This window comes from Canis lupus, chromosome 36 (assembly GCF_003254725.2).
Source record: "Canis lupus dingo isolate Sandy chromosome 36, ASM325472v2, whole genome shotgun sequence".
Lineage (NCBI taxonomy): Eukaryota > Metazoa > Chordata > Mammalia > Carnivora > Canidae > Canis > Canis lupus.
In genome coordinates, this window is record NC_064278.1 from 22,272,117 (window position 1) to 22,293,041 (window position 20,925).

General features: G+C 38.5%; 2 protein-coding genes across 5 annotated transcripts; one reads left to right on the forward strand and one right to left on the reverse strand.

Annotated features, from left to right (window-relative positions):
* Positions 1–127: 127 nt before the first annotated feature.
* PJVK (pejvakin) lies at positions 128–7,228 on the forward strand. Of its 3 annotated transcripts, XM_025460330.3 has the most exons (7): positions 128–926; positions 2,348–2,415; positions 3,332–3,510; positions 4,268–4,409; positions 5,504–5,621; positions 6,245–6,343; positions 6,567–7,228. In XM_025460330.3, the coding sequence occupies exons 4-7, from the start codon at positions 4,338–4,340 to the stop codon at positions 6,857–6,859; spliced, it is 582 nt and encodes a 193-aa protein (XP_025316115.1). In that variant the 5' UTR covers positions 128–926; positions 2,348–2,415; positions 3,332–3,510; positions 4,268–4,337; the 3' UTR covers positions 6,860–7,228. The 3 variants fall into 3 exon arrangements, with proteins under 3 accessions (XP_025316115.1, XP_025316114.1, XP_048962147.1); XM_025460329.3 differs by lacking the exon at positions 128–926 and having other exon boundaries at positions 961–2,415; positions 3,315–3,510; XM_049106190.1 differs by lacking the exon at positions 128–926 and having other exon boundaries at positions 2,304–2,415.
* A 2,543-nt stretch (positions 7,229–9,771) lies between these two features.
* FKBP7 (FKBP prolyl isomerase 7) lies at positions 9,772–20,901 on the reverse strand. 2 transcript variants are annotated; one of them, XM_025460339.3, is made up of 4 exons: positions 20,546–20,901; positions 18,495–18,646; positions 13,307–13,440; positions 9,772–10,100 (listed from the first exon to the last, which is right to left on the reverse strand). In XM_025460339.3, the coding sequence occupies exons 1-4, from the start codon at positions 20,752–20,754 to the stop codon at positions 9,939–9,941; spliced, it is 657 nt and encodes a 218-aa protein (XP_025316124.3). In that variant the 5' UTR covers positions 20,755–20,901; the 3' UTR covers positions 9,772–9,938. The 2 variants fall into 2 exon arrangements, with proteins under 2 accessions (XP_025316124.3, XP_025316125.3); XM_025460340.3 differs by having other exon boundaries at positions 13,307–13,437; positions 20,546–20,896.
* Between the last annotated feature and the right edge of the window lie 24 nt (positions 20,902–20,925).

Below are 20,925 nucleotides of genomic sequence, written 5' to 3' on the forward strand. Positions count from 1 at the left end.
GGGGCGGAGCCTCGGGGCGGCGGCGGCGCCGGCCCCGCCCCCTTCAGGCCCCGCCCCTCCGAGGCCACGCCCCCTTCCCATTCCCGCTTCCCCGCGTATCCCCCCGCGCTCCAACCCCGGGCCTCGGCGAGGCCGCAGTTCTCGGTCCTAAAAAGGAGGCGGCTTCCGGCCGCGGGGGGCAGCCCGTTGGGCTCCCAGCCTCCCGCTGTGTGAGGCCTGCCGCTCTGCTTCTGTTTCGGTGGCTGGGGTCGGGGAGCTGAAGGGGGTTAGGGATCCGGGCTGCATCCCTTTAAGAAAAAGACTTCAGAATCCTAAATGCAGGATCGCTGCGGAAGGTCCCGGGGCTCGGCCCCGGAGCTTGCGAGTCGCGGTGCGTCGGCCCCCGGGGCTGGCGCGGGCTCCCCTGGGCTGGGCCCTGCGTGGGGGGGTGGGCTCGCGGGGATGCCCGGGGATGCCCGGGGGCTGCACCCCCGCCCCTCCCCCAGCTTCTCCCGCCCCGCGGCCCCCATTGTCTCCATCTAGGCGTTCGCCGCGACAGGAACGCTGGGCCGGCGCATCCGAGCATCCCTTAGGGGAGGGAAAACGACTGCTTTTCCGTGGGCTCCCATTAAATGCTGTCTCTGCACACCTGTGTTGTTAGTCGCTGTTGCCTTCGCCTGGGATGCACCCACCCCCTTCGGGGGGAGCCGACTGCGACGGTAGATATGTCGCCCAGGGGTTTGCTAGCCACTTGCAGAAACGATGCCCCGTGCTTTCTCTGCGTCGTGGAAGGTGGCACAGTGCTGTCCACACAAAGGGACGTTATTAAAAACTTTTTTTTTGGGGGGGGTTGGGGTTTGCTTTTGGGGGGGTTACATGAGAGCTTGGTTGTATGACACCTTGGATCCTTGCAAGCAAATGAAAACAGCATCCAGAATCTAACCAAGGTGATTTATATTATTTGGGACTTGGGCCTATTCTATCTTCCACCCACTGTCCCCTCTGTGTATGTATCGAGTTTACTACCTGCTGTTAAGCTCTAAGGAGTATCCAACTATAAGTGCACATAGCTATTAAAAAATATATATATATGGTATATATATATATATATATATATATATATATATATATATATATATAAACCTCCACATAACTATGGTAATGCAATATTTCAGCTCTCAGCTTGGTCTCTAAAATTTATTTTTTTGCCACGATATCTTAAAGACAAGCCCAAACTTCATATAGCTCCCTTTATTTTTTTAATTTTTAAAAAAAATTTTTGAGTATATAGCTCTCTTTAAAGGTTGAGCAACGGAGATAATGATGAAACAAGACAAGCCCAAACTTCATATAGCTCTCTTTATTTTTTTTAATTTAAAAAAATTTTTTGAGTATATAGCCCTCTTTAAAGGTTGAGCAATGGAGATAATGATGAAACAAAATAAATACAGCGCTATTTCAAAGAGTTGTCTGTGTGCCAGCTTTAGAATAAGAAAACCCCAAAGTCATAGTTATTTATGTATGTTATTAGTCTTATACAGTTATCTGTCTACGTGTTTATATGTGTAATATGGCTTTTATTTGTTATTTCATAAAAATCTGCATACAATTGTTTCTCTATATTCTGTGAATTTATATTTTGTATTAATCATGAATAATTAATGTTTTACATTAATACAAGAAGGAAAGCATACAAGAAGGAAAATGAATGAACTGTATAGTATAAGGATTCAAAATAGCACTTGACTGTTGCCACAATTGGCATGATGAAGTTGTGAAGGAATTCTCTTTGGACCATGTCCACTGTAGATGATATCCAGGGCCAATGTTAGTGTCTAAATTGCATTATTGCCATAGGGCTACAGGTGTCCTTAAAGCTGGCAAACTACTTTCAACAGTAACCCTCATCAAGGACGTTGGTCATGTTTTAAAATTAATAGTTTTCTGTATATGTTTTAGTGCTTATGGATGGCAATTCCAAATTGACTTGCTTTCAGTATATCATTTTACACTGTTGATCTATAATTCATTACCTGAGCACACCAGGGGAGGCAGTGCTGTGAATTGTACACTGGCAAGCTACTTGGTGAAACCATGCTTTGTATTTTTAATGTGTTTAATTATATTTAAAATCAAGCAAGGCTGAGGGTTGTGTCTGGTTTTCTGTGAAAGTATGGATTGTTTTCTGAGGGTTGCAGTTGATGACGTTTTGATACCATATTAATATGTTTGCTGCTGCTACCAAGAGTTTTGTCAAGCAAGTTGGAGATGGAGGGAGATTAGTTCCTGTTCCAAGCCTCAGTGAGGCTGACAAATACCAACCTCTAAGTCTGGTGGTAAAAAAGAAGCGATGCTTTCTCTTTCCTAGATATAAATTTACCTCAACACCTTTTACGCTGAAAGATATCCTTCTAGGAGACAGAGAAATTTCAGCTGGTAAGTTTAAATATCTGTTTGGGAGTGACTACTCATTCAGCTATAGTATTGACAGTCTAAACATAGGTTGTATATGCTAATATGTGTAATATTTGCACATTGATAAAAGCAAACTTTTATGATAGTAGAAATAATATTAGGATTAATATATAAAATTTGCATAGTATCAAATCTCTTATTGGTTGAATAATTTTCCAACCTATTTGGTGAAATTATTGTATAATTTTATTGCAATTGCTTTATAGATTGTTTTAACTGAAACAACTTAGAATAGGACAAAATAATATATTTCTTCATCTATAAGATGGGATATTACCCTTTCCTATCTTACAGGGTCAAATGAAAGTAATTGACATTTATTTCTTATGACTCAGTTATTGCAACTGGTAAACTGAAATGTATTTTACAGGCTAGATTAGAAAACATTGATATTTTGACAAATTATTTGTTATAAACACTTGTTTTTCTTTCAACCACTCAGTGGATCTTATAGCTTTGAGAATTCTTTTGGTGGAACAAAAGAACTTGAGTTCTCTTTTTAAGTACTCTATTTTTTGTTGTTATTTGAGTTGCTATTTTAAGTCTTGGCATGAAGTGTCACCTTTCTCAACATCTGTGTAACGGAATCCTCAATAGTAAATTAATACATTATTATATGTAATCTATATTAGATGAATTTGAGACATTTAAAAAAATATTGATTTCAGGGCACCTTGTGTGGTTCAATGGTTGAGCGTCTGTCTGCCTTTGGCCCAGGTTGTAATTCTGGCGTTCTGGGATCGAGTCCCACATCAGGCTCCCCTCCTTCTGCCTATGTCTCTGTGTCTCTGTGTTTCTCATGAATAAATTAATAAAATATTTTTAAAAATAAGTAAAAAATATTGATTTCCTTCATAAAGGTATTTCATCTTATCAGTTACTGAATTATGAAGATGAATCAGATGTTTCCCTTTATGGAAGGCGAGGCAACCATATTGTGAATGACGTTGGGATTAACGTCACTGGATCAGATTCTGTTGCAGTAAAAGCTTCATTTGGTGTAGTGACCAAACACGAAGTGGAAGTATCAACATTGCTCAAGGAAATTACTACACGGTCAGTAGAATAATACTTAATGTACTTAAATGTGTTCATTAAATATTTTGATTGTATGGACTTTGTTACAAGGAATTATGAAAACATTCAGGTGATGTATATCGTCTAATGTAATTTATTTGTTTTATTTGTTTGGAATACTTCAAATTAGCAATATATCCAGACTTTAGATAAGGGTAGATATCCAAAATCATTTGGCTTAAACAGAATTTTTAGGTGTTCCACAAAATTGCTTTGATCAGGTACACATTTGATAAATTATTAGATTAAAAGAATACACTGGGGTGCCTGCGTGGCTCAGTTGGTTAAGCGGCCAACTCTTGATTTCAGCTCAGGTCGTGATCTCAGAGTCCTGAGATTGAGCCCTGTGTTAGGCTCTGTGCTTGGCAAGGAGTCTGCTTGAGGATTCTCTCTCTCCCTCTCCCTCTGCCCCTCCCTCTGCTTGCACATGTGCTTCTCTCTCTCCAAAATAAAAATAAATAAATCCGTAAAAAAAAAAAGAATATGCTAATCTGCTTGTAATAAATATCCTAAGGGAGTCTCTTCCAACAGACTCCTATAATAAGCATGTTTTAAGAGAAAGAAGAGCCAGATTATTAATGGCTTTTGAACAGACTTTCTGATTTGTAGTAGACCTGCTTTGATTTACTTTTAGTTACAGTGCACTGTGAGTTACACAGGACAGCAAAAAAATGTACTCGATTGTATGTAACTGGGTGTGACAGATTCTTGTGAATATCTCTATTCTTTATTTTAGAAAAATTAATTTTGACCACAGCTTGATACGTCAGACAAGGAGCAACAGAAAGGCAGTATTGTGTGTGGTCATGGAAAGCATTCGGACCACGAGGCAGTGCTCGCTGTCTGTGCATGCTGGAATTCGCGGGGAAGCCATGCGGGTAAACCACACTCATTAGGTTTCTCTTACTAAAAAGGTGCATTGGGAATTTTTTAAAAGTTCTCAATTTCTAATGAGGTGTGTGCATTTTGTCAGATGTTGAGATTAAAGAACTACCAGTGCATATAGGATTTTGCACAGTAATGGTTTTGTTTTAGAATTAAAAAAAAAAAACTGAGAAAACTTTGATCCTAAGTGTATAATATAATGCAAACAAAACATGAATCCTAATGAAGTAATGCATACTGGAGTCCTTCTATTACTATTTAAATGAAATGATGTTGGAAGAATAAAAGTTGAATGCTTATGTTGAATTCTTGATTGTAAGTAATGTGCTTTATACTTGAATTTTTAGAAGTTGACTTTATATTATTTTAATTTTCCTAAAGTAAGACCATAATGGCCAAATGTGCTTCATTCAATGTTAAATACTTTTAGAAAACTCTTGGAAATTATTCGTGTTTAGTTCTCTGGCTCAGTATTATTTGTCTTTGTTAATCACATAGTAATGACACATAATCGTCATGGTTTTATTAAAATCAGTTGTTAAAAAAATAAAATAAAATCAGTTGTTAGAGTTCAATGAAAAACTTTTTGAATCTTTGCAAATAAAAGTTCTGTTCAGTGGCTACATTTAGCTGTCCAGTGAGTTGTTTAATGGATTATTTTGGGGGCACAAACAAACATTTATTTAATGGTTGGAGATTATTTTGGTAAATAAGTTGATGATTGCTTTGGAAAACTACTGAAAACTCTGGGGGCTTTGGAATAATAGACATAGTAGGCTAAAAACAACTGTAGCACTTAAACAGATGGTTTGTGGTTGAAAAAAAAAAAGGTGTCTGTGTCGGAGAGCATTACTGTTGTGGTAGCACTAATCATTGGCCCTAGTGCCAGTGTTCTGAGAAAGTGGTGACCCGTTCCTAGATTGTGAGACCTCCTTGACCTGTTTAGACTTCTGGTCTAAACAGTTAAATTCAATGGGATAATTTGTTTTTGTTTTAATAGTAAGATTGTATGAAATGTTTTGTTTCTCTAAAAAGCTATCCTTACATGTTATGGTCCTTAATAATATTATTTACTTATTTACTATAGTTTCATTTTATGGATGAACAGAATCCCAAGGGAAGGGACAAAGCTATTGTTTTTCCGGCACACACAACCATAGCTTTCAGTATTTTTGAACTCTTCATTTACTTGGATGGTGCCTTTGGTAAGTGAATGATTTGCATGAAACACTGAGATTATATTTTTAAGAAGAATTTCATGGGAAACAAACACACTATGTAATTGTAGGAGAATGATACTGTCAGCACTGTCAATCTTATGCTTGGGTAAAGTAGCTGAGAAAGACCATCTGGTCCCTACTACTTACCCACTACCTCTTTTCTCCTTTTTTTTTTTTTAAATATATATTTTTTAAATTTATTCATGAGCGACACAAAGAAAGAGGCAGAGACATAGGCAGAGGGAGAAGCAGGGAGGCGGATGTGGGACTGGATCCCAGGACCCCAGGATCACGACCTGAGCAAGAGGCACATGCTCGACCACTGAGCCACCCAGGTGCCCCAGGAAGTCTATTCAAGAAACATAACAGTGGTGATCTCTGGAATGGAAAACTGAGGCTGGGGTCCAGGATAGACAGGAGACTTGTTACTGTATCCCCTGCTTGTAGTCTGGATTTTGTACCTTGTGACTATTAGCTTCTCCAAAGATACATAAAATTTAACTTAATGCAGCGAATGACATAGACCAGAATTTTCCAACCATAACTAAAACTCCCAATAAAATATGAGTTGTTCATGTTATAACATCTTCTAAAAATTTTTTTTATAGACCTTTGTGTCACTTCAGTGTCAAAAGGAGGATTTGAGAGGGAAGAAACCGCAACGTTTGCACTGCTCTACAGATTGAGGAATATACTATTTGAGAGAAGTATGTCCATTGAAGAGTATTTCAAATGTGTGTGTGTGTGTGTGTTTTCTCCTTGGATTAACATTTGAGTTTATCTAGTCGGTACTCCTTCTGTTAAGGAGGAATTTAAATCTAAAAGCCAAATGATTTCATGACCAATGGTTTAGATTCATGTACTTACAATGCGGTTTGGTTCTATGTTACTTATTTGACTTCTAACACACTTCTCTGTTTGTGCTTTTAGATAGAAGAGTGATGGATGCCATTTCTCGTTCACAGCTTTACTTAGATGATCTTTTTTCTGACTATTATGACAAACCTCTCAGCATGACGGATATTTCTCTCAAAGAAGGGACTCATATCCGAGTTAACCTGCTTAATCACAACATTCCAAAAGGACCTTGCATACTCTGCGGAATGGGGAACTTTAAAAGGGAGACGGTTTATGGATGCTTTCAGTGCTCTGTCGATGGGCAGAAGTATGTGAGACTTCATGCAGTTCCATGTTTTGATGTTTGGCACAAGAGGATGAAATAAAATGGAAAATGAATGTAGTGTGTTTAGGTGCAACTGTGCCACACACCTTTCCAAAATCACCTAGATATGCTTTGGTGAATTGTGGCAAATTAAAGAGGGAAAGAGAAATTCATCTGCCTGGGCATCATTTTCTTCATCCATAAGCATGGAGATGATAATGGTGGCTGCCCTATAAATTGTCATAAAGATTATATTGTTTATGTGAGGGATGCCTGGGTGGCTCAGTGGTTGAACATCTGCCTTCGACTCAGGGTCCTGGGATTGAGTCCCACATCGGGCTCCCTGCGTGGAGTCTGTGTCTCCCTCTGCCTGTGTCTCTGCCTCTTTCTTTCCCTCTCATGAATAAATAAAATCTTAAAAAAAAATATATATATATAGTTTATGTGAAAACAGGTTTATATATAAATTTTAAAATATAAATGCTCCTCCATGAAATCTACCAGTTACTTTAGAATTATATTTGGGATTAGGCTATCATTTTAGATAATTTTACATGCTGATTTTTCCAGGTATCAATTCTATTTTTAATTGACTTTTAATTCAACATTAAGAATGACAAGAGGTTAAAAGTGGTGACTTTATGGTACTTTAACCATTGCCTTAGATCTGGTAAAATGAGAAAAATGTGTTAATAATTTAATGTAATCCTAAATGTTTAATTGTGGTATCAAATGAAAAGCACATTGAGCACAGCGTGGGGTTTTGTGTACAGTTAACAGGGTGATTCATAGTATGCCATCCTGTAATATACACATGCTCACTGGTTTTGTCTTTATAAAAACCTACTACTGTCATTTTAAAGGTAAGGCAGCTAGGACACCTTTATCTTTCTCCTTTGAAAATGCTTAAAATTGGGGGATGCCTGGGTGGCTCAGGGGTTTAGCGCCTGCCTTTGGCCCAGGAAGTGATCCTGGAGTCCCGGGATCAAGTCCCGCTTTGGGCTCCCTGCATGGAGCCTGCCTCTCTCTCTCTCTCTCTGTGTGTCTCTCATGAATAAATAAAATCTTAAAAAAAAAGAAAATGCTTAAAATACTTAACATATTTAGTTCTGAGAGTCCTTTTTCATCTACTCTGTAAGACATCTGTCATTTTTCATACACAACCTCAATTATTAATTCATTATACACCCTTATTAAAATAATTGCAAAAGTAATGAAAATTCTAGAACTCAAAATGCAGTGACAGCACTCACTACTAGGTATATATGCCTGTGAAAGCATAAAGCAAAAAAAAAAAAAGCATAAAGCAATTGTGTAAATACAAAATACCTGATTATGAATGTAGAATGATTAAAATTTTATTTAAATGTGATTTGAGTTTTAGAATCAGTCTCCATTTAACATCATCCATGATTTTTAAAAACATAACTTTAAAAGCACTTTGAAAACAATGGGACAGAAAGGATAGAATTATGAACAGTTTGTATTATGGCATGATTTCCATGTATACCTTCTTCCACCGTACTTTTGAGCAGAATATGTAAGTCAAATGCAAGTCTGAGTATACTGATTGCAAAATGCTCTAGTGACTTTTTTTTTTAATGTAGAGGGTGGGGGCAGTTTCCAAACCAAAACATATTATTGAGTCACCAACTTAGTTCAATTCAGTGGAGGTTTTCCTGAGCGAAGTCAAGGAACAAGAACTGAGCAAGTGAGGAGGAGTTACAAAAGTGGGTACAGGCATGAAGCACTATTGGGAGGAAAGAAGAGAGTGAAGGGTTTGGTTTTATGAAGTGTCAAACTCTGTGCTATGCATACGTGATATCCGTTAATCTGGTGGTTTTTGCATTACCCACCCCTGCACTTTTTAGATAATAGAATTTCTGGCAGGTTCACTAAACAGGTTAAAAGATGAACACTGAACAATGATTTGGAAAGAGCAAGTTTCAGAAAATGGAAAAGCTTTGCTTTGAACTCATTTTGAGCAGAGCTATTTAGTGCCTGACCATACCTTCCTACATCCGCAGGGGGTAAAACTGTACATGTTCCAGTAAATAACATGCACTATCTATGGCACAGTAGGATCTTCTACAGCATCTCTTACCTCCTGTTCTCAACAGGTTGGATGTCATGATTTGCTCATGACACAAAATTGCCATGGGGGCGTAGATCCCCGTTTGTATCCTCATCTGATATCCTCACGTGTAAATTCTGCACGTTTCCAAAAATGTGATGGTGTACCAGTGTAATGCTCATTCGTGATCAATAACAAGAACATCATGAAATGTAGTGACTTCAGATAGAGGTACGTAGGGAAAGGGAACTAGAAACTAAGAAATACCATGGCATGAATTTAAGACGATGAAGACAAAAAGTTAGGGATGGTGGATCTACAGGCCTACAAGAAGGAAGAGGAGATAGCACATGTATAATGATGTCTGAAGGAGTACAGACTCCAAGTAGTATAGATTTTATGTCTTGCTTTACATGAGGAACAAAGTCTTTGGTCTGAGCAAAGTATCTTTAAACATTCCCCACTGGAATAATGACCAGAGGCCAGAGCTTGCACCAAAAATTACAGAGACTGTGTTAAGACTCACTGTGGGACACAGCTATGCAATATTTTCCTATATGTATGCAAAAGAAAGATTTGTTTAGTTCTCTGTGATTTTTATATCCTATTTGTAATGCTATGAAATATATAAACAAATGAAATGCTAATTCCTGGGTCCTCTTGAATAATTTTAAGATACGGGGCATTTAACAATTAAGATGTTAAAAATTGGTTATTTACATACTTATACATGTTGTTAAGGTTAGAGGTGGGAAGAACTTGTAGATTTTGACATAGGTGTCCTATCTCTGGAAGGGGGAGAACTGCCCACTGAGACACAGAGATCTATTTTCGTGGTGCTGCAATTCGTGTTCACAGAATAAAGCAATAGGGAAACACAATGATACTTTTCCTGAAGGTTAAATTTGCAAAATAACACACATTTATTATGCCAAATTACATGTATTGAGGATATTAAAATATGTTCTCGTGGGAGGAAAACAGAAAATACAAGTTCTAGAGAAGGGACTTTGTTTTATATATAAAGTACAGTAAGTAGCTAAGAAAACTTAGAAATAAAAATATACTATAGTTCATCATGTTGATATACATTGTATTCCTTGGAAGAGATGAAGCCATCACCATCATGGTCATTCTTCTTGAAAATATCTTCTAAAACTGCATTCTGATATGACTTGTCACGTGGCTTCTCATCTTTTTCAAATTCCCTTTTCAGGTAGTGATTTATCTAGAGGGCCAAAATAATGTCTTTAATACAGAGGGACCACAGTAAATTTTCAGTAACTTTAAGGAAATGTTTACATAAGGAAACTCTAAGCCTGCTTATAATAAGTGATATAAAATCTTTAAAAACCATTTGAGGTTTTATTCTTTTAACCTTTGAAGCAATTTTCTGAAAAGAAACATCTTCAAATTAGCTTCCCCTGAGGTTATAGATGGTTAGTGGTACATACTCAAAGATTAACATCGGAATTGAATTTTGTTGAAACTAATTGTCTTTCAATAATCTATACTGTCTACATTATGAAAGGAAAATCATTCTTAAGGATTTCTACTAGTAAATAAACTCCAAATTGGCATTTTTTTGGTAATCTCTAAAATTAATGCATATTAATGTATTATCAACAAAACTCAACCATAGGCTAGGTTTCAAAAAAAAATTCAATTAATCTTTCTACATTTCTATAACTCTCCTTCAAATCTACATAACTATGACAACCTCTATAATAATAATGTCAAATAAAGCACAGGTATTAAGTATTCTTTCTCTGTGTAATATGATATTCTACTAGCCACATGGGGACTCTCAGCACTTGAAACTGGCTCGATCAGATAGAGACATGCTACTCTAAGGGTTAAATATACAACAAATTTTGAAGACAATAAAAAATATTGATAATTTTTACATTGATTTCATGTTGAAAGGGAGGTATTATAGATATACTGAGTTAGGCAAAACATAGTACTAAAATTCATTTCACCAGTTTCTTTTCGCTTTTTAAGATATGGCTACTAAAGTTTGTAAGTTACGTATGTGACTCAACTATATTTCCATTGGAAAGTGCTAATATATGATAACTAAAAAAAGCAACATACAATAATCTGGAGATAATATTCCGCCAGGCTGGGCACCTTAAAGGCATGAGTATTTTTGAAAGTTAAAGTTGAATTCTGAGAGGTTTTTAGCAGTATGTATCCCAACTCAGTCCAACACGACTAGACTTTATTTTAGAAAGATCAACTGTTCGCAAGTGGGACTTCAGTCCTATCAAGGAAGATACATTTTTCTTCCAGTTGAGCTTTAGCAATCCTATGTAGGTGAAAAGAGTTTTAAAGAACCTCAAATATTCCTCAGTTGCTAAGTAAATATATTTTCATAACCACTATTACCGACTCTCAAGATGTACTTTTCTAGTACACTGTGATGGAGAGGTACAAAGAGACAGTGGGTAAGAACATAACCTTAATTTTGCTGGTGCTAAGTTTCATACTGTCTCTACTTCCTAATTTAATAAAAATACTGTGTTCCTCTCCTCTCCCATCTTACACTAAAGAAATAATTGACTCAATCTTTCTGACAATGAAGGGAAGTAGTTTCTTTTAGTTCATGTTTCAAATCTAGGCTTTGTCTTGCACTCGTTGTGTGGTCTTGGACAAATAATTTAGCCTCTCTGGATCTCAATTTTGTCCTGTTTAATAGGGGGGAAACAGTATCTAGATCGTAGTAATGATGTGAAGATTACTGTAACATTTATAGATGTCAATAAAAGATAGCTATTATTATTCACACATGTGGAAGTCACTCTTACCATCTGGTGATTATGCAGCTGATACCCAAGAGACATTTGGGCAGACTGCTGCTAAGCAGGTCACTGTTTTTGGACTTTCTCTACTTTTATTTTCCAGAAAGAACTACAGAGCCCATAAGGTTGGTCTACTGAAGAGTATTCATGCTGCAGAACATGCCTCTTTGCATTTGATAAGGGATGGTCTGTGTGCACAGGCTGAGCTCTTGGGTGCTACGTATTCATCTGCTGCTGGTCACTCTAAATAAAACTCATAAGGAGTCAACATAAAGTAAGTCCTGGGATGAATATGCCAACCCTCTAATTGTCCTTCTTAAGGAATGGGGGATGTTTTCATTCACATATCCCTCTTCCACTGCTGAGCAACAAAGGAACTGCAGGGGACCATCCTTACTAATATCCTGCAGGAGGAAGTGGAATCAGGGTGGAGGAAGGACTGCAGAGAGAGAGAGGAAAAAGAAACAGAACAAGGGGGCTTATTTGTCTCTTGAAATCAATGACTCAGGTGACTCAGGTACCATCTATATTACTTGGGTGATAGAGTCATGCATATTAAACTGTCTCCAAACAAGAGGGGGGATAGCTGGTCACGCAATGTAAGCAAAAAGGGTATAGTCAGTGGGTTTAAGGAAGGCACCAGTCTTCAACAGTACAAACACTCGCCCTGAAACATATATTCTGGAAATTCCCCAAAAGCAGAAGGGAAGGCCACGGTTAAGAGCATAGTAGTAGGGCAGCCTGGGTGGCTCAGCGGTTTAGCGCCGCCTTTGGCCCAGGGCCTGGTCCTGGAGACCTGGGATCAAATCCCATGTTGGGCTCCCTGCATGGAGTCTGCTTCTCCCTCTGCCTGTGTCTCTGCCTCTCTCTCATGAATAAATAAGTCTTAAAAAAAAAAAAAAAAAAGCACAGTAGTAGAGCCAGACTGCCAGGGTGTGGTCTGATTTTGCTACTTGGCGTGGTGTGACTTTAGGCCAGTTACCTAACCTGTCTGGGCATCATTTCTCCCCCTTCTGTAACATAGAGATAATGACAAGTGTCTATCTCATAAACTGTCATAAAGATTAAATGACAGGCTGAGGTGCTTATAGTAGTACCCGGTACTGAGAAAGTATGAAAGAATTTATTATTGCTCTTTGACATCTTTATTAATCCCTCAATTCATACACAAGGCTAACTGGAATGCAGAAGCTGGTTAGTGAACTCCTGGCTCCCACTTACTAAGTTTCTAATGCACACAATTCAAATTCTTGCTAGCTCTTTTCATAATCCCATGTAATCCCCACAATCCTGTGAGGTAGAAATTACTGGCACTGTTATAAATTCCTACGGTGCTGCTTGAACGAGATCGGTTCTTGTAGTCTAGAAGCTGGAAATGCCCTGTACAGATTAGCTTGGTATTTTAATGACCCTCTGGCAGGGAGGAAGGCAACTGAACAGGATGACTCAGTTACAAAGTTTTATATTAAAAAAGCAATTTTCTTTCTTCCTGAAGCTCAGATTTTTTTTAGCAACCAGCTCTATAAAAGCAAAGTAATCAGCCCATGCTCAGTAGAGCTAAAAAAAATAACAGATGTAACATAGACGTGATGAAAAATTAGGCCTTACGCATTGAATTTGTTTGAATTACCTCAGTTTTAGAGAGTTGCCGGTCATTGTCCGTGTCTATCTGTTTAAATGTTTCAATGCTTCGTGGTCCTTTGGTCACCGCATAAAGTTCAATCTCAAAAATCAATGTTGCATCGGGTGGAATCTTGCCTTCTGCTAAAGGTATAATTTTTAAGTTTAATTTACATGAAGAAAATGTTCAAATATGCATTCATGAATAGCCATTATAGCATTATGATTGTTATTTCCTGTTTATAAAAACCGCTTACTAAACACTTTTAAGGAAAAATTTTCAATGTTTTTAAACCAAATCAGCTTTAAGAACCTAGTGGGCCATTACTTCCTAATTGAATTAAAATAGACACAACTCGTGTATTTTTTATTAATATACCCTGTCATTATACAGAGCTAGTGCAACGAAGAAATTCATGGGCAGAAAAATTTCAAAGTGTAAATCAGTAATCTTTTAAAAAATGATACTGTAGAGTTACTTGGAAGCATAAAGAAAACATCTATTTCAATACACTTGTTTATCCAATCCTTTACAGACATTAAAAAAAATGAGTGCAATGACAGTAACACTTTTATGAAATCTCTAATCACATAAAAAGTGTTAAGTATTAAGTTGAATAGTCCTCCTGAATAAAGTTAACCTATTCACTGATGTCACAGATGATCTTAGCAAGCTATGGGCTATTTCAGATGACCATTTCATGAAAATAATCTGCAGAAATGACTCGCTAAGAGGCAGGGTTTAGCTTGTGTCCCAATATTGCCTAGAGTTTCATCCATTACAGGCACTCAGATATTTGTTGAATGAATGCCCCTGTGGTTTATTTTTTAAATGGCTGTTTGTTCTTTGAAGGAAATAGGAACTTCTTTAGTGAAACAGTGGAGAATTCTTGCTAAAGTATTCCTATAACCCAAAGAGCTTGAAAGCTGTAACCGAAAGGAGAAATGATCAGTCATCTCCGAAGCCAGGACATAGAAAAATCTGCCCATGCATCCTCTGACTAATGGAGTTCCAAGCAATGTACCACCTATTACCTAACTTTAGAGTAAAAGAGGCAGAGATTAATTCAATGATCATTTTTACAAAATCCATTCCTATTCTGTCCAATTACAATCTCCTTATGACAGGGAAATAACTAATGACAATAAAGACAACCTAAAAACACAAATTTCTTAAGAAAAAATAGTACAAGTACATACAAAGTTTCCCAATAACTCTACTATACACACAGAAAATACTGCCAATCAGCTTTTGTCTTACAGAGAAATTAGAGCACAGGAAAGAGAAAAAAGGTGAATTTGCTATAGAATTACCTGTATTTAGAGAAGCAGATCAAAGGCGTGGGAGTTAATGTAAAGAATCTATACATACCAGGTGTACTGTTAATTAAGCACTAAAAGTCACATGCATTTCAAGACATGCAGGGGTGCTTGTCACGTGAAGCAAGGATATTGCAGAGAGGAAAGCCTTCTTCAAGTACCACCTAAAATAAAGTCATGCTTGACGTTAGGTCTCAATAACATCTTATTTAAAAAAGCTTATTCGATCAAGAAGCAGTTTGTTAAGCAGTTACCTAGGGTCTCCACTCAACTTTTTCGTAATCTAATCCTACCTATTGTAATGCAGATAAGCCAGCAGTTAAGTATGTTCCAAAGAACAAGCTTTTGTTGGGCCTCAGTTTCCTTATGTGTAAAACAAAAGTGCTGGTGGGGTTACTAATGAGATTCAACTTTTTATGTTTATGAGCAACACCTCAAATTGAATATGAACTAACTTCCTCAGAGTTAAACGAGTACATCTCTGCAGCAAGTAAGTATCTGGTTTATTAATAGCTTAGGCAGTTTATTAATAGCTTAATTAGCTTAGATTACCTTAGCCTGGGCAATCATTCATAGCTAAGCATAAGCTAGTTTACAAAAAGGATAGCAAAGTGGTCATTTGCTACAGGGAAGGGGGCCCAAGAGGATGGATGAGCACCTACTGATGACACAGGATGTAGTTAAAATGAGCCTAAAAGGCAAACTTTGCCTGTATCATCTTGCCTAGGATCGGCGTCAACCTATGACAATATTTTTGGGCAAGAATTGCATTCAACTTAATTTATCTTTAATTTTTTTCTCTCCTTCTCCCAGATTCCTCAACAACTAAAAATAGGATAGATAAATTATGGTTCCATGGGAGCTATTTTGATTGGACCAAATGATTGGCTGAAAGCCTTGAGAATGAAGCTGTAGTTACCTGGAGCTGTCTCCCTCCATAGGAGTTTTTGGTCTGATTGGGTCTGTTTTGTGCCACTAGCTTCCCTGCAATCCAATTTGGGGCAGCAATCCCCTCCTCTTACTCGAAAGAACAGGTAAGAGAATCACTACTATTAATAAGTTAACCAAATATTTTCAAAGATGGTGTGACCTTTCTGACGAAATATTTGGGAATAATGACAATATCTCTTCGTAGAAAACTAATCCTTAACGACTTTAATTATATACGAAATATTTCAAATAAGTGGAGATAGCAAGGGTTCTAAATAGGTGAGGAGGGAATAATTCTTTAGTTTTCACAAAGCAATAGAGAGCAAGAACCTAAATGAGAATGCAAAGTAAAAACCAACCCTCTGCCAGGCTGACCATTTCCCCCCCTTTAAACACTTTCCCTCTTTATTCAGCTCCACTTTTAATGTTAGCAATTAAAAAAATTTTTAATTTTGGAAAAAATTTTTTTTAAAGATTTTATTTATTCATTAGGGACACAGAGAGAGAAGCAGAGACACAGGCAGAGGGAGAAGCAGTCTCCCTGCGGGGAGCCCGATGTGGGACTCTATCCCAGGATCACGCCCTGAGCTAAAGGCAGATGCTCAACCGCTGAGCCACCCAGGTGCCCCTAATTTTGGAAGAATTGATACATGTGCATGGCAAAAAAATTTAAACAGTACAAAATATTAGAGAGTAAGACATCTCCTTACCCTCACCCTCATGCTTCCTTCTCAGGAACACTTAATGTCATCAGATGACTGTGTATCCTTCCACATATAAATATGGAGAGGAGATTCATGATGCATATGTGAAATCCTGCCCCTCCCATGTAAGATCTTTGAGGATAGGAAGTTGTTTCTTCTTTGTACACGGCTTTATGCTCAAGGCCTGGGACAGGGCTTGGCACTGATGCTCAATAAATACTCCTTGCATGAATACACTCTATCCCATTTCATTTTATTATTATATTTAAGATTTTATTTATTAGAGAGAGAGTGTGTGTGCATGAGTGGGGGAGGTGGGAAGGAGCAGAGGGGGAGGGAGAAGCAAACTCCCACCTGCTAAGCAGGGAGCCCAATGGGGGGCTTGATCCCAGGACCCTGAGATGATAACTTGAGCCAAAGGCAGAGGCTAAACTGACTGAGCCACCCAGGCACCCTATCCCATTTTTCTTTTAATATATTAATATATATGGCTCTGTGGCATTCTTTTTATTGGCAGCACCATAATCCATTGTACCAATATAGCATAATTTAACTAATTCCCTATTGTTTTTTTTTTTCTTGTTGAGGATTTTATTTATTTATTCATGAAGCACACACAGAGAGAGGCAGAGACACAGGCAGAGGGAGAAGCAGGCTCCATGCAGGGAGCCCGACATGGGACTCATCCTCCTCCTCTGACCCCAGGATCACGCACTGAGCTGAAGACAGAAGCTCTACTGCAGAGCTACCCAGGGGTCCCTTAACAAATTCCCTATTGATGGATACTCAGGTAGTTTCCGGTTTTTTGCTACCAAATAAAAGCCTGATGAATGTCTTTTATATATACCTTTGTGTAACATTCCTGTAAATGGAACTATTGGGTCAGAGGGTATGTGCTTTTAAATCTTGATAAAAATTGCTAGAAAGATCGAGTGATTTACATTCCCAGCAATAATGCATGAGACTGCTACTTTTCTATACCTGTGCCAACTTTTCTGCCTTTGAGAATCTGATCAGTGAAAATGGTGTCTCATTTTGTTTTCTCTTTCTTTAATTATTAAGGCAACTAAGTATTCCCATAGATTTAAAGGTCATTTGTATTTTTTTGCTAGTGGGCTGCCTGCCTATTTTTAGGACTAGATCATTTTTATTACTGGTAAGTGTCTTCATAGTAGTTGGAAAAAATTTCCCCATTTATCTGCTCTACTTAGGTTCTCAGATCTTATAGTGGGATTTTAAAAATAGGAAAGATATTGAAAGCAGCAGTTCATTTTTTCCACATTTCAAGGCTGCTCCTGAATTTGGGTAATAGTGACTGGCAGCTTTTTTATATTTAGGTGTTCTTTTTTTACTACATTTCTGTGCTGTCCTTTTACTCTAAAATCTTATGTTTCAGTTTCCTGAATTTTATGAATTTGACTTTGGTTCTGCTTAGCTAAGGTATATGCTATAGACATTTATGTAATGATAAAATAACATGGACTAAAACAAGTAAAAATGACTAAGGTAGAGCTTTTAAAATATACAGGATCTTTATGAGTACTGCCACTACGTGAGGGAAAGAACTCTGGCCAGAGATCTGTCTTCCAACAATGCCTTATTTTCTTTATTTGTAAAAAGTGGGGACCATGGTGGACTGGACTAGAAACAGCTTAAGTTTATAGCTCTGTAACTATTTCTCTGTGATTTTAAAAATATTTTTTATTTTTTTTAGTGAGTCAAAAATTTTTTTTAATCGTGGGGAATACATGTAATGTAAAATTTACTACTGGAACCATTTTAACCATACAGTTCAGTACAGTTTCCTACATTCACATTGCTGTGCAACCAATCTTCAGAACTATTTCACCTTGCAAAGCCTCTACTCCACCCTCTCCCAGCGCCTTGGCAACCACTTTTCTTCGAATTTGACTATCCCGCATACAGCGTACAAATGAAACCATACGGTGTTTTTTTTTTGTGATTGACTTATTTCATTTAATATAATGTACTCAAGGTTCATCTGTGTTGTAACACGTAGAATGAATGATATTCTATTTTATGTGTATACATGTTGTTTTTCCATTTATTGGTCAATGGACACTGGGGTGATTTCCACTTTTTGGCTATTGTGAATGGTGCTACTATGAACAAGAGTTTACAAATATCTCTTTGAGACCCTGCTTTTACTCTTTTGGATATATACCCAAAGCTATGATTTATTTTTAAATATAACTTAGAAATAATAATATTAAAACACCTTACCATAGCCTTCCTTTCCATATGCAAATGAAGGGGGTATAATCACTTTCCGTTTCTCTCCAGGGCACATATCCATCATCGCTATGTCTAGGCCTTTTATGACTTGCCCAACACCAAGAACAAACCATTTGGGGTGGCCTTCGTTTTGTGTCCGGCTATAATAAAAAACAACACTTAGGTAAGCTGATTTTAAGAAAAATAAAAATTAGGGACACCCGGGTGGTTCAGTGGTTAAGTGTCTGCCTTTGGCTCAGGGCGTGATCCTGGGGTCCTGGGATCATCCTGGGTCAGGTTCCCTGCAGGGAGCCCACTTCTCTCTCTGCCTATGTCTCTGCCTCTCTCTCTCTTTCATGAATAAATAATCAAAATCCTTAAAAAAACAGAAAAAGAAAAATTAAACTTTAAAATACACGGGAGGGGCACCTGGGTGGCTCAGTTGGTTAAGCTCTGCCTTCTGCTCAGGTCATGATCTCAGGGAACTTGGCTGGGGCCCTGCATTGGCTCCCAGTTCAGCCAGGAGTCTGCTTCTGCCTCTCCCTCTGCCACTTCCCCTGCTCATGCTTGTTCTCTCCCCCAACCCCATCAAATAAATAAATAACATCTTTAAAATATATATATATACCTTGGACATTTAGTTATAATTTAAAATTGGGAGTCCTCTCTTTTCCCATATTAACATTCATTCTGAACCCCCTGGCGGGATGTTTGGCTCAAACTTCTTTCATAAAGCCAGAAAGAAGTATGATTTGCCCAAAGCTAGTCATTAGTCATGTCATTATCTTTTTAATTGCCATCTTCACAAATACTATTCAGTAGTTCCCTTTTTTTAAAGTTTTTTTATTTTTTTTATTTTTTATTTTTTTTTTAAATTTATGATAGTCACAGAGAAAGAGAGGCAGAGAGAGAAGCAGGCTCCATGCACCGGGAGCCCGATGTGGGATTCGATCCTGGGTCTCCAGGATCGCGCCCTGGGCCAAAGGCAGGCGCCAAACCGCTGCGCCACCCAGGGATCCCCAGTAGTTCCCTTTTTAATAGATCTCGGGCCTCCAACTAGCTGCATGGCTTTGTACAAAGAACTCCTTTAACCTTTCTGGGTTTGTTCTAAAAAAAAATGATGGTGCAGGTTTAGCCTCAAAAAGTCATTTGAACAATTAACATTTGTAAAAAAAAATAATAATAATAACAATTAAAATTTGTAGCTTTTATTACATATATCTATTTTCTTCCAAATGTGAAAACTAACTCTCCCAATCCTATCTTTATGAGGCAATGGTACAGATGAAGAAAAGCCATTCTTCCTCTGAGTAACAAACGATCAATTAAATCAGAGCAGGCAGTGATTGAGATTGGGGGGGGGGGGCGGAGAGATGGGAAAACACAGGACCCATAAGACACCAGGGGGCAAGTTATTGGTGTTCTGGTTTTTGGATACAGCTGGAAAGTGGCCCTGAGCCTGTAAATACCGTGCTTCTGAAGGCTAAATAAAATCTCTCAAACTTTTTCTACCTAAATCTTTATAAAGTGATTCCAACAGGGCAGCCTGGGGGGGCTCAGCGGTTTAGCGCTGCCTTCAGCCCAGGGCGTGATCCTAGAGGCCCAGGATGGAGTCCCACATCCGGCTCCCCGCATGGGGCCTGCTTCTCCCTCTGCCTGTGTCTCTGCCTCTCTCTCTCTGTGTCTCTCATGAATGAATAAATAAAATCTTTAAAATAAATAAAGTGACTCCAACATACGGCAAAAAAAAAAAAAAAAAAAGTTGAGAACAGCCTTGCAGACAATACCTTGACTTCTATAGATCCCAAAGGGGGTGGTGGTGGAGGTGGTCTGGGTGTGTGTGGTTGTACTGATTTCCGATGATCTCTTGGGCCAACATGTTCAATAGTTGAAAAAGTAACCGTTCAGTAGGGGACTGCATATCGTAGGAGTCCACTTTCCCCCCGGGGTGCGATAACAAGAACAAGCCCCGCACCAACCACTGAGGCTTCTGGTCGGCACAGGGGAGCCTGGGTTCCATGCACCAGCTGCGCGCAGGAGCAGTTCACAGCATTGCCTACCTGCAGTAGAATTTCGAGCCGTCGCTCGCCAGGTAGCCGTCGTAATGCGCATTTAGCAGGTCTCCCTTCTTGCTGCTCTTGGAACAGTTTTCTGGACGATGCAAAACTTCGATTTTCACTGCCTCTGTGCTCCCCTCTTCCTTTTGTCCCTGAGCAGTAATAATGCCCCCTACACAAAAGAAAATGAGGAATCTGAGTGGAAATGGCATGATTCCCGAAGCTGACCCCCCCCCGATGACCACGGCGTCCCCCACGCGTGTCACTAGCGCTCAGCTGCAGCGGCCAGGGAGGGCAGCCGAGTTCCGACGCGTGGCAGGCATTGTTCTACGTCACAGAGGGCTGGGGGCGGGGCCACGAGGGGGCGTGGCCTCAATGGGGGC

Bases quoted from the DNA above. Each gene is read 5' to 3' on its own strand.
- FKBP7 (XM_025460339.3), bottom strand. From the start codon at position 20,754: ATGCCATTTCCACTCAGATTCCTCATTTTCTTTTGTGTAGGGGGCATT. The intron at 13,441-18,494 runs GTAAGGTGTTTT...TTATACCTTTAG, and splicing joins ATATGGAAAGGAAGGCTATG to CAGAAGGCAAGATTCCACCC. The intron at 10,101-13,306 runs GTAATTCAAACA...TTGGCCCTCTAG, and splicing joins GGCAACTCTCTAAAACTGAG to ATAAATCACTACCTGAAAAG.
- PJVK (XM_025460329.3), top strand. From the start codon at position 2,205: ATGTTTGCTGCTGCTACCAAGAGTTTTGTCAAGCAAGTTGGAGATGGA. The intron at 2,416-3,314 runs GTAAGTTTAAAT...TCCTTCATAAAG, and splicing joins AGACAGAGAAATTTCAGCTG to GTATTTCATCTTATCAGTTA. The intron at 4,410-5,503 runs GTAAACCACACT...TATTTACTATAG, and splicing joins TTCGCGGGGAAGCCATGCGG to TTTCATTTTATGGATGAACA.